This window comes from Paramormyrops kingsleyae, chromosome 6, assembly GCF_048594095.1.
Source record: "Paramormyrops kingsleyae isolate MSU_618 chromosome 6, PKINGS_0.4, whole genome shotgun sequence".
In the NCBI taxonomy this organism is placed as follows: Eukaryota; Metazoa; Chordata; class Actinopteri; order Osteoglossiformes; family Mormyridae; genus Paramormyrops; species Paramormyrops kingsleyae.
Genome location: NC_132802.1, coordinates 22,290,713 through 22,303,802, shown reverse-complemented (window position 1 = coordinate 22,303,802; position 13,090 = coordinate 22,290,713). Strand labels below are relative to the sequence as shown.

The window sequence follows — 13,090 nt, the reverse complement described above, 5'->3', positions numbered from 1 at the left end:
CAAGCATGACCCTCACAGTCTGATGGGGTGGAAGTGTGTCTGGACGGAGACACGGCAGACGGTGGCAGGCAGCCACCTGGGGTGCGGCGTCAGCTGGCCGCGAGCTGGAACTCCAGATCGTGAGCTTGTTTGGTCAACAATGCTCAGGTGCAAATCGAGAGCCCATCAGAATCTAAACCAAGCGGAGGAGATGGAGCAGATGCTCAGTGCTGCTTGTTTCAGGGTTTGGGATTCGGGCTGTAACTCCGGCTTCATTTGAGAACAGAAACATTCCGGTATCTTTACTTCCACAGAGCTGAACATACTTGGATGCGAGATGCTGCATTACATGGTTTTCCCAGCCAACTTAGCTAGGGACTGTCAGCATCAGTCACAGCTGGGCAGAATGTGAGTGTGGAGCGTGCGGTAGGCAGTGTGACAGTGGCCATCACACAGGGAGGATGACACTGTGACGCAGACACTCCTATCATCACGCACATACAGAAATGCCTGGGGAATGGAAATGGCTGTTCTCCATTCAGTGACTGCGAGTTAATAAATATTAACAATGACTACAAGCATTGTACGTCTCGTAGCTACAGATAAGGTCTGTCTGTATTTGGCACGAAGCAAATATTGCAGGAAAAATATGACATAGTGTGTTAATTTTGTACGAAAAGGTCAGCATTATTCTCTGTATTGTTTCTTTTTATTTAAAGAGGTCAATGGCCTTTGGGGATACATGTGATGTATGCTACCTTGAACATGTGCAATAATGCATTAATAAATAATGAGAAGCAGAGAGAAGTGGAGCATTATGGACTGTCGGCCTGTGGGAGGCTCGATTCCATAAGGTGACCATTACGCACTCAGCCAGTGCCAAAGCTGCTGTTCTGAAATCCTTGTGGAGAAGGACAGAATGCTCCTTTCTGGGAAGTGAGGCTGTGTGTCCACTTTTGGTGTAAGAGGCCTGATGATGTCATGGTCTAGAAGTCACAGGGTGCCTTGGGAATACAGGAAAGTCGAAACCCACAGAAAAGCATGAGACCACCATTCATCAAAAGGCAGCGGTGACGGGTCAAACTCTGAAGCTAGTCCTGAGCGCCACGCAGTCAATTGGATTCAAACCATTCACAAAAGCTGCTTCCTCCTATAAAGAAAGCTTCAATCTGCCATCAGAAGGAAGGGGAGACATTCTATTTTTAAAACATTCTAAGAATGGCCCTGCTGTCATAGTATATATGATTTAAATGCTCAGTTTTTTAATAGTGGAGTATCATGATAAAGCACTAGATAAATAACAGGAGTTTTGAAACAAAACAGCTCTAAAAAGGACCACTATTTTCCTAAGAATCATGCAATCTAAAAACTTTATTTACAAATCTTAGCCTATATTCAAAAAGCCATATAGCATATATAATTACTCAGCTGAGTGGAGTTAAGGTCATGTTGAAATGCAAAGATATTAGAAAGGAACAGGCATTCACACTTAGAGCACAATCTGTGAGAGGCTGACTTTAAAATGAGGATGAATTATAAGCCATTGAGACAGAACATAAACACACATGAGGAGACTGCACAAATGTCAGACTTGGCCATTACTGGCCGCTGTGTATTGATTGGTAATTGGTAAATCAACAGCCTCACCAAGCTCAGCAAAGATTTAAAACTTAATTGCATTTTCCTTCTCATTCCAACTGGAAGTAGTCGATAGCTGGCACAGAAAAGACTTTAAAAGCTCTCAGAATAATTGGTATCTTGTTTTGGTTTCACTGGCATACAATACTAATCTCTAGGGATCCAGGGGCGAGCAAAACACTCTCCAGCTTGTCTGAGACATTTGAATGCTAATCATCACTGTCTCAGGCGGAATAAGACTTTACGGTGTCTTGCAGCCTGCAATTCTGTATTAAACACTGAGCCAGCAGCATCTTCATCAGAGATGGCTCCTTCTCCCCAAAGCCCTGGGAGAAACACCATAATGCTTGTCAAACCGACTACAAATGCTGGAGGTGCTGGTTCCTCTTGGCAGTGTGCTTTGCTCCAAACATATAACTTGTGGATGGGGAGGAGGAGACATTTAATGTGCATTGAGATGTGGCTTGACCATGTGTGGTGGATGTTTTTCAGTTATTTTACAATTTCATGATTTTCTTTGGGTGACTACCACAAAAAAAAAAAACAAACAAAAGGAGAAAAATTGTTCTGAAAGGAGATACTTCCACGTACAGTAGATGTGCTTCCTGAGTCAATTAAGCAATTGACATTGCATGGGGCATGTTATGTGAAAATTGATTTGAACGACCATTTACAGTAGGTAAACTGGATAGAGGAAGAGAGCTCTCTGGCTCTGAGAGAGGGGAGATTTTGGGAAACCTTTGGCGGGAGAATTGGCTGGTTGACGTTTCACAGGACACAATGGCTAAGGTGACGCTGATATGGAAGCAAAAGGAAGAGCATCAAGGAGTAACTGTGGATGAAAGTGCAAACTCCATGGCTGAGACTTTCAGGCACAGCAACGAAAGAACAGTGAAGGAACTCCGAGTCAGCTCACTGTATGTGTCACATTAAGTCATGAACAGGCAGCTCCATCAAACATCGTGCAGTGCATGAATATCTTATTACACCTAAAACGTGAACGAAGAGCTGCAAGTCGACATACTGTAGGGAGCGTCTCTTGAGTAATGAAAACACAGTAAGTCAAAGTGCGATGCAAACCGAAGGGTTTTTACAGGTTGCAGTGCTTCCTATGATGCAGGAACTTGGCAGCTTTCTTATGCGTAGGGTGTATTTTCATGTCATGATATAGGTCCTTTCAACCTTTTATGAGGCAAAGTAAATATCAGCAAATACAAAGCTGCTCTGTGTGATCGCATTTACTCTGTCTCATACTAAGGTATTTCTCTGTCTTGGGAGTGGATTTCTCAAGGATGGCAATCTCCGCACCCACGAGGCACGTCTCTGAATGTTGTCTCTGAATGGTGGGATCACTATGAAAATTATATAAGCCGTATGTCATCCAGTGCCATTCATCAACGTTTTCCACCATCATCAATAAGGATAAAATACAATTCTGCCTGGAAGAATGGTGTCCCGTTCTTCCTCAAGAGATTTTTAGAATCTGTGTGAAGTTCTTCATTTCCTGTATGCGGCACCCTATTAAGTCATTTTATGCTGATGCTGTCATGTTATGCTGCTATGCTGTCGGTTACCTTATATCTGTTTTAAGATTAATAATTATTTTTTAAAACAGAATATCATCGAGTGAATCAGAAATTATAGTTTTGACCTTACTTTTGTATCTGTGCCATATTTATATTGTGTAACAAACTCATATCATCCTGCGCATGCAATTCATTATTTGATGACTACATTTAATGTACATTTAATTGCTGTATTTTTTTTCTCATGGACTGAAATATTCTCTCTGCTAAATACCATAAAAAATATTTATATCAATTATATTACTCATATTTCAGTTCTTCAGGTTTAGTTTTTAATCTCCTCTGCATTTGATTTCAACGGTCAATAGCTATGTGTACAGTAGGAATTGTTCGTTCCTCCTTCCATCTAAAAAGGATAATCCCTTTATAGTACTAAATATAGTCTTCCTCTGTTGTATTAAAAAAGTTTTCTAGGCCATCTTTAAAAAGGGTAAATAAGATGTACCCAAGCATCTTTTGTTACAATTGAACCACAAATATAGAATTACATCACATTTTATAAACAGGCAAATATTCACCTGCATACTGTTTTTTTGCAGGTGAATTTAATTATCCGATGTGCTCCCATTCTGAACAACTGTGCATTGTTTAATTGTGAAGAGCTAAATTTACAGCTTCAGAGTGTAATTATGTAAGTAAGTAAACACTGCTGGACTGTATAATAAAAGTAACCATTGTTCAGTGCACTTTAAACTTACTTCTTGTGAACAAGCTAATGCTTAATCCTCCGTAGCACTGGTTACATGTGTTACTGCTAGGTCTAGGCTGGGCAAATTTATACAAAAATTGTTGCACTTCTGCAAATTTAAGGTTGTGTTTTAAAAAGAGGCTGATTTGCCACGGACTAATCAGGGGTGAGAAGAAAAGCAGAAGAGCCTGAGGCCTTACATACCCAATGGCTGGCTCTGCCTCAGGATGAAAGGCAGGCCCTGCTGCAGGAGAGACAGACAGACAGAGAGAGAGAGAGAGACTACTTGATTGATTGATTGATTGATAGACCATTTATTAGCCTCACAACTAAGGCCATTGTAATTTGTTTTTGGTACAGTATATGCAGTACAATTTGTACATAGACCACAGCAGACACTCCACATATTATAAGCAATATACAATTATAACAATACAATGATACAATATTATAAAATATAATACAACACAATTCAATAGCGTACAGCACAATACAATATTACACACACACACACAACAACAACAACATGCAATAGATGAGTGCTGAGTAGTATACATGTTAGTAGTGTGTGAGGAGGCCACGAAAGGGAGGAGTTTACAGTCCGGATAGCTATGGGGAAAAAACTGATTGTGTCTTAGGGGGCAGTGACCTGTAGCGCCTCCCTGAGGGAAAGAGCTGTAAGGGATGTTGAGCCCATTGTGTGGGGACAGAGCGTCATGGACTCGGGCAGATTTGATACGCGGGTGTGGCATGATGCAGGCAAATTGTGAACGACCCACTTGCCGCTTGAAGGACAAAACGGGGTTTATTAATAAAAACAGAAAATACTGGGAAACATTACAAAAACCAAAAGGACCATGAGGGGTCAAAGTAAAACAAAGGCTAATCTCCAAAACGGGTCAGGGCAACAAACGGGAGCTGGGTTACAAGAAAACAGAACAACCGAACGTCATACATCTAACAGCAAAACTACAACAATCACAATCAATGGACCACTAAGGAACACAACTCAGGCAGGGACTTAAATACTAAAACTGAACTGGGTAACGAGACAGCAGGAGTGAGGCAGACACCTATCCAATAGGGGAGGATGAAGGTCAATGAGCAATCAGGAAAACACACAAGGACAGGAACAGGGACAGGCAACAGGTGGAACTAATTAATGCAAGGAACTAAAACTAAGAACTAAAGAAATAGGGAAAACAAATCTAACACTGGGGGAATAACAGACAGGTAGAAAGGCAAGCATGGGCACAAAGAACGAAACCAAACACAAATCAGAAGACACAGGAACTAGAAAAACTCATACAATGATACACTAGGGAACAAAATGCAAAAACAGAGGAGGTGGGATTCAAACACACAACAGAGGGGTTAAGAGATAACCACATACTCAGCTCACTGAGTCATGCGGCCGACAGGGAGCAGGGGAAACACTACAGACTAGGACAACGGGGAAAAGGACACAACAGGAGCTGACCCTGACACAGAGATGATCTTTGCTCGCTTTAATGTCTAGTGAATATGTAGACATTCAGCACGCCTATGGTGTTGGATGCCTTATTTTCAATCCTTTTTTCTGCGTTTAACTGTCTGAGCTGCCATGCCATACTACAAAGAAGATGTAATGACTCATTAATAGTGGAGTAGAACAGAACAAGATGCTGATGCTTATTCCAATACTTTTTAAGCTGCCTAAGGAAGTAAATTCTTTTTTGAGCTTTTCAAATGATGTATTCAATGCTGGAATTCTATTTCAGGTTATTGCTAAATGATGTTCTGAGGATTTTAAAGGAGTCAGTAGCAGTGATGGGATCTCTGTTTATTTGTAAAGGTGTTTTAGGGCTTTGCATGCATTGCTAATCAATAATGAGTTTCTGGGTTTTGGCTGTATTGAGCAGGAGGTCTTGGTCAGGCAGATGGTGCCAAGCACAGACAGAGAGACGGCTGATGCTGTTTTTTCTTTCTTTTTTTTGTTGAGGAAATTAAAATTTAAACTTGGAAAGCATTGAGTTAGGGCAGAGTCAGGTAGTGGGTCTGGGGACTGCAGAGCCTCTGCCATGCACATGTCTAGTGTAAAGTGCGGTGTTTTTGAAAAACAGACCTGACAATACACCTGAGTCTCTCCAGGAAACATGCGTAGAGGACATTTCTAAAAAGATATGTGAGACAGCCATGCATTGTAATTACTCTGCGTCTTAAAATGGTGCAGAATTCAGTTACTCTCAGGACTTCAAAACTGATGATGTTTGTATTATCTTTCCGTTCCGGAAGTGTGTGCTTAGGGCACTTTGTTCACTGTTTAGACAAATGTTAAGACATGTTATTACGGTATTGTCTCGATTCCAAACTAAAAACCTTACTTTGGGGAAGAGAAAGCACTCCTGCACCTTACAAGGATGCCTGTGTGTTGTTGTCTGGGTGGGATGTGGCTCTTTGGGTCATCGGATAGTTTCCAGTTCAAATCCTGAATAGTCGCGTCACTATTGGGCTCTTGAGAAAAGCCCTTAGCCCCCCTCCCCCCCCACAAAAAACGCTCCTGCCACACCGGATTTATGGCTATCCCCTCTCTTCGGAATATGTCCATGTCAATTAAATGAAACTAAGCTTTATTTGCTATTTATACAGGTAAGAGAAGAGGTGCATAAGGCTGCCAGTGATTGGAGAGGGCTGCTATTGATTAATAGTTATCCTGTAACCCAGGTTACCCAAAATCTGGGGAAATTCTTCAGAAATTATTAAGGTTTCATGTGGTACAAATAACAAAGAAAACTAGGAAAATGTGTCTCAGCCACCCCTTCTGAGGATATCTGTCAGTAAATAAAGCAGTGCACAACCATTGTACAGACAGCTTAAAGACATTTTACAAAAACATTCTTTTTTATGCATCTTAAAACTTAGTCATCTGCCCTTCAGTCAGCTGGAACCTTAGAAACCTTGCAAAGCACACAGGCAGTGCCTCCTGTCACTTTCTGAGATGTGTGTGGTGGGACTAATTTTACTGTAATGCCTACAGTCTTCTGAATGGAGAATATCATCAGGCGCCGCATGTCACATAGAAAGCAGCAGAGAAAGTCACGCTGAATTTCAGACAACTCCCATATTTTCCTGGTTAATACGTAACCATGTCTGATTCTGACCGGGATGCTTCTTTTCTGGCTTATTGAACTGCTTTTAAGCTTTGTAAGCGAACTGACACCAGAGAAGGGGCAGCTGTTGAAAGCAATCACACACAATGTTCAATATCTAATCTGGTTCTGGCTGCACTGGGACAATACAGGCCAGGCAGACAGTGCCATGCAGACAGAGAGACGGCGGGTGCCTGGATTTTTTTTTTTTTTTTTTTTGAGGAAATTAAAATTTAAACTTGGAAAGCATTAAGAAGTCAACCACAGCCGTCTGCCCAGCCCTCCTACAGCTCCGGAAGGTCTTCAGAAAGCACAAATGGGACAAGATTGTGCTCTGTACCTAAGTGCACTTTGATGGAGTGAGGGGGTCATCTGCATCCATTTTGATAGCCGTGAAGGATCTCTCTTCTTCTGTTCTGTAGCTTAGCTCGTAACCTCTGTCCAGCCCTGAATGTTCCCTTCAAGGATGAAACATCCTACTGATGGAGCTCAATGAGGAAAATGCTCTTAGTGAACTCCTTTTAAAAATGCACCCAACTGATATGAGTTCTGTTTTCAAGTGCATTTTAAGTTATTTGGTCTTTTGAATACTGGAGTAGCAGGAGTTAGTTCATCCATCTTGCAAACTTTTATCGTGGTCAGGGTTACAGTGGGGCCTGGAGCTCATGTAAGGCAGCACAAGCTGGGGTACACCCTGGATGGGATGCCAGCATCACACACACGCACACACACACACACACACACACAACCCTAATCCCAACAATGACAACCTTAACCCCTACCCAGCCCTAACCTTAACCATAAGTAACTAAACAAAATATTTTGGCACTTTTAGTTTTTTGATTGCAGTCACAGCAACCAAGACTGAGATTCCCCTTGTGGGGGCTGAATAAACGGTCGCCTCAATGTCAAAATAACAGATTTCTATTATATTGTGGGGACCAAATGTCCCCACAATGTAATATATACCTAACCTACACACACATAATCATGCATTATGGTAAATTTAGATACACCACTTAGCCTGAGTGCACACCTTTGAAATTCAGGAAGATTTTCACAAGACAATGGGAAACATGCTCTCGCACTGAGCCTCCACGTCAACCCAGAATGTAAATCAGGTCGTATAACAGCTCTCCTTCTTGCATACTTTAGCAACTTTTTTACTGACAAATCTTGCATATCTCTCAGATATACATACTGATTTAGACACCGTAAGCCTCAAACTCATTTTCAACCCAAGCTGTATTCGGGCTAAACCTTTCCACAAATTATAGCACCAGCAATAACAAATGTATAAACACATTCTGTATGATCACTAAATTAATACTGAGCTAATTCTGCTAAAAATATCAGAAGACTGATAATAAAATATCTTTATGTAAAAGTAGATATGTTTGCTTACAAAAGCTGTACTAAAGGACCTTCAGACCAGGATGGAATGAGGCAGCATTGGGAGAAGCTTGTCTTTCTCCAATTTAGATTAATGTATACAGTCACACTAGATATATGCAACTTCACACATACAAGCACAGAGTTTCATTTGTATGTTTTGTTTTTTTTCCCACCTATCAGTTAGCAGGAATAAGATGGGGAGAGGTCTGCAATGATGGACTAATTCTTGGGTTCCCAACTCAACAGAAAACTTCCTTTGTTCATTAAATTTAATGTACTGCAGGGTTTTTTTGGGCAATGTTTCTACATCATGAGAATTACAAATATTTTTAACTGTGTACTAAAAAAAAAAAACATTCAATTGAAATTTTGTTTCCTTGTCTCTTTTTGCACTTAGACACCCTGACAATCAATCGTTATAAGAGCCGAGGAGGACATTGGTTGGCTACCACCAATTCAGAATCCATCCTTCTCAGAAGCATTTACATCACATGGCTGTGATCTATATGACATTGACTGCTAATGTACCTTTGTTTAAGAAGTATATACTCCTTTGTCCAGGTGCTACATATCTGTACCGATTTCCAGGGAAGACTCTACCTGTCTGCTTAGTACACAGGATGTGTTGCCAGTAATCATCGGCTGACAAATGAAGACATGTTAAACCCTGTTAAACCCTCTCACTGAGAAATGGCCCTATTCTGAGCCTCAATTTAAAGTGCATTTTTCAAGAACAGTTTTTTGTAAAATCACCCAGCTAAAAAGCTGGGTGATTTAACAAGGACAAAACAGACAGAAGCTGATGTAAGAATTCTTTAACTGAACTTCCGTAACAAAAGCAGCACATACTCACATTAACATGAAGCTTTGTACAACATTAAGATTTTTTTTGTCCATAAATGTGTGTGTGTGCGCACGTGTGTGTATAGATAGATAGATAGATAGATAGAAACATAAGTTATTATGTAGCTTCACAAACAGCCAAGCTAGCACTATTGCAAGTATAGTGTCCATCTCTGAATACTGTATATTACATTAACAATCTGACTGATAACTTGCCAGGCTGATTTGAATTTTGAAAACTGAATTTGCATTTGTTATCAAGTTAGTCATTGCAAAAAGCACCCACCAGGGAATTACTTGAGCAACTTAAGAGTCATTTACCACCAAACGAATTCCTCCCAACCAGTTCTACTGCAGGTCATGGATTGGTCAGTTCAATGAGGCCCATAATTAGAAAAATTGTTTTAAATAATCTGAACATGATATCTCAACAAAGTTTCCAGGAAAAGCTATATAAATGACTTTCACTGGTCACAGCAACATTAGGGCAAAACAGCAGGAATTAATATTCCCATAACAAGTACAACACTTAATTTTTCTGTTTCCCATAATGCATTACCTCGATATAATGGCAGCTTAGCCATTAGTACGATGGTGTGGGCCTGTTGTGCACAAAGACATTACTCTGCCATCGTGATGCCCTCGGACTTGTGCTTCCGCAGCGTCCATCGTGATTGGGAAGTGGTGGTGTGAGATGGAGCCCTGTCTGGAGGGAGAGGAGTGCAAGACTCTCCCAGACAACTCCGGCTGGATGTGCTCATCTGGTAACAAGATCAAGACCACCAGGGTAAGCTGTTGACCGCTATCATCCCACAGCCTAACATGTACATGCAGAAGCATGCATCAACAGTGTATACAGACCCACACATAGACATAACTAGTTTTCCATTAATTGTAGATTAGGTTTTATGAAAAAAGGAAGTCATACAATCCATAAGATTGCAGTCATTAATATTACAATAAAAATCATGTAGCGTAATGGAGACTGAACCATATTCCTTGCAAAAGAAAACCTTCACCAAGCAGTAATGGATCACAGAGAATCCTTTAGCATCCTACATAATAAGTCAGCGGCACCTTGGACAGAAAAAGAATGTAATCTGAATGCTTCAATGGGACTGAGATAGAGAGGGACTAAAACAGACAACATTAAACGTCAGCAGGGAGCAAAGATCCAGTCTAATCTCTTACACAATCCTGCTGTGGTGTCACCAGGGAGAACATTGCAGAAACAAGCCGTGGTGGGAGTTCTACCTATCATAAAGATAGCAGGGAATAGTAGCAATGAGTTGTGTAGGTGATATACTGTTTTCCTGAGGAATGTTTGAACCATTCTACACATGAGCTGAGAAAGGGATCACAACACATTGTCTTTACCTTTTGTCAATCTCCACGTTGGACCAAAAGGCAGGTTGACATGTAAACGAGGGGCTAGGGTAAAAGCGATGATGTTTCAAAAGTATTGTCCTCCCCTTCCCCCGGTTGTGTGATCTTCCAAGTCCAGCTAGAGAGACAAGAAGTTGAAAGGATGTGACCATTTTTCAGCTTTCCAAGGTAAGTTATACGATTCCCCACTCTAAATGTCTACAGAAACCCAAATCCTTGAATATGTTAATTGTACTCTCACACAATTTCACAGTACAGTGTTTCTTTATTACACTATATTTTGTATTATTTACTTTATTATAACGCAGCCGTAATGCCAAAAAAATTGAATTAGACAAATGTAGTTGTTAAAAACGTGATATATTATAATTATGAAGCATTATTGTGTTATGGATGGTTCTTAAAGCACTGAATTCATATTTACCACTTCTTTTAAGCACCAGTAAACTAGAATAAAAACAAGAACAAAAGTAGTAACTTTGAGAAATGGTTCCTGCTTATAGAAGCAAAAAACAGTCTCTGAGCATTGGGTTTGTATATAACATGGCCTGGTCCCTTCCCTTGCAGAAAACTCAGCCATATACATCCTATTAGCTGTGAATCTCAAGTGTGCAAATACTGCCAGCAAGGAGATGACCACCTGGGGAGGTGGGTTTGATCTTCTGACCAGCTTACTTAGTCACACGATGCTCCACTGAACAAAATGCTATGTTTGGCTTCCTCTTCCATGTTCGCTTACAACTCCAGATTCCTAGTTACATAGGGGGGCACAATGTGTGTTTGTTGCCATGCTGAGCGAGTGTAATAAGGTGTGACCAAAGCCATATGTAATATGGCATCTTCCATATGAGCACTTTCACACCCTGACACAAGGTTGGTTTTCGCAGAATTAGGTTTGAAAAGGCTTAATATGTCGACACATTCAGGGAGATCCAATCAGCTTTCTCACAGTGCATGAATGGGACTGCCCCTCTGCTAACCTTTAGCTTAATTTCTCATACAAATTATGGGATTTGAATTTTACCAAGGGTGTGGAGTAGGGGGAAAAGAGGGGACAAGATCTCTACTTCATTAATCTGCCTATTAGCAACTATTTGTTATCAGCACAGACAATAGCAAACCATAACTTTGCCTATTCATCAAATTCAAACCATACTAAAATAATCATAAAAATACAGCAATTGTTCTGAATCATTTAAATCTTTATCATTTTTATCAAATGAGGACAGGCGTTGGGAGAAAGAAAAGGGGCTCTATCTGACTAAATCCGAACAGAGGCTGGAAAACAACCGGGACCATGAAGAGTTAAAACAAGAAGGCGAGTATGGGAAAGGACACAAGAGGAATGACATCAATGACTGGATTGGGGCTGATGAGACACACAGGTACTTAAAAAGACTAACAAGGGGTAACAAGCAACAGGTGTGACTCATCAGGGTCACGTCATGGAGGAGACGGGAGAGTGAGGCAGACATGACAAGCAGGATGTAAAAGTACCCCCCCCGAGGCATACCCTATGGGCACGAAGATCAGACAGGGAAGGGGACCAGACACCAGGGTGAACACACACAGGGCCGGAGACAGTACAGATAACGGTAGGACCAACAGGGTACATGTAACAAGATACACAGCACGATAAAGGAGATGGAACAGGCAAGGGTTGGACTAAAAGAACAACAAGGAAGACAGATTAAACATGGAACAGAACCGGGGACCAGGAACAGACCAGGAACCAGAGGGACAAATGCCAAACATCAACAGGGAGCAGGAGAGACTGAGACAAACTGAATAAACCACACCTGGACACACCAGAAGGACAAAACCCAGCACACAGAACAAGATACATGACATAATTAAGGGCATGGAGCAGACCAAGGCAAAGCCAGGAACAGCAGAAAGGACACCCAAGAAGACACACCTGGACAGGGCGGACAGGTAGAGAAGCCACGGTGACAGGGATGGAAACACAACAGAGGGTCACAGGGGACACAGGCCAGGACAAAACTAAGGCAGGACAGGGACCAAGGCTTGACCGGAGGAAGTGGGAAACATCCTGGAAATCTTCTGGACCCCTGGGAGCTAGACCCCGGGACGCGGACCCTCCTGAGTCCGATCACCGGTGAGGCAGAGGCCATCGAGGCAGAGTGGGACTTATGACAAGGCCCAGAGAGTCCCATTCTAAGTCCTCCAGCAGGGCATCTTCTGGGTCAACTCAGTCCGGCCTGGTGGCAACCATGGAGTCAGGCATCAGCCCGGTGGCGATGGTGGAGTTGGGCATCGGCTGGGCATAAACCTGCAGGGGATGAGGAGACCACCAGTGAGACACGATGGAGACAAGGTGGGTGCTGACGGAACACCTGGAGACAAGGCAGGAGCGTAAGGGACAGCAGGAGATGAGGTTGGAGCTGATGGGACACCTGGAGACAAGTAGGGTGCAGCCGGGAAAC

The 13,090-nt window shown here is 41.8% G+C and overlaps 1 protein-coding gene across 4 annotated transcripts in view; it reads left to right on the top strand.

Moving 5' to 3' along the window:
* Positions 1–13,090, top strand: part of LOC111842271 (chemokine-like protein TAFA-1) — a 134,189-nt gene that overhangs the window by 110,080 nt on the left and 11,019 nt on the right. Inside the window, exons 4-6 of one of the 4 annotated variants that reach the window (XR_011991906.1) lie at positions 9,920–10,044; positions 10,762–10,811; positions 11,211–11,291. Coding sequence is in view for 2 of the 4 variants with exons in the window: in XM_023808696.2 (XP_023664464.1) it covers positions 9,920–10,044; positions 10,762–10,791 (155 nt within the window). In the remaining 2 variants the exon portion in view is untranslated. Of the gene's footprint in view, positions 1–9,919; positions 10,045–10,756; positions 10,812–11,210; positions 11,292–13,090 lie in introns of all 4 variants that reach the window. The other 3 variants (XR_011991907.1, XM_023808696.2, XM_023808697.2) reach the window with 3 other exon arrangements.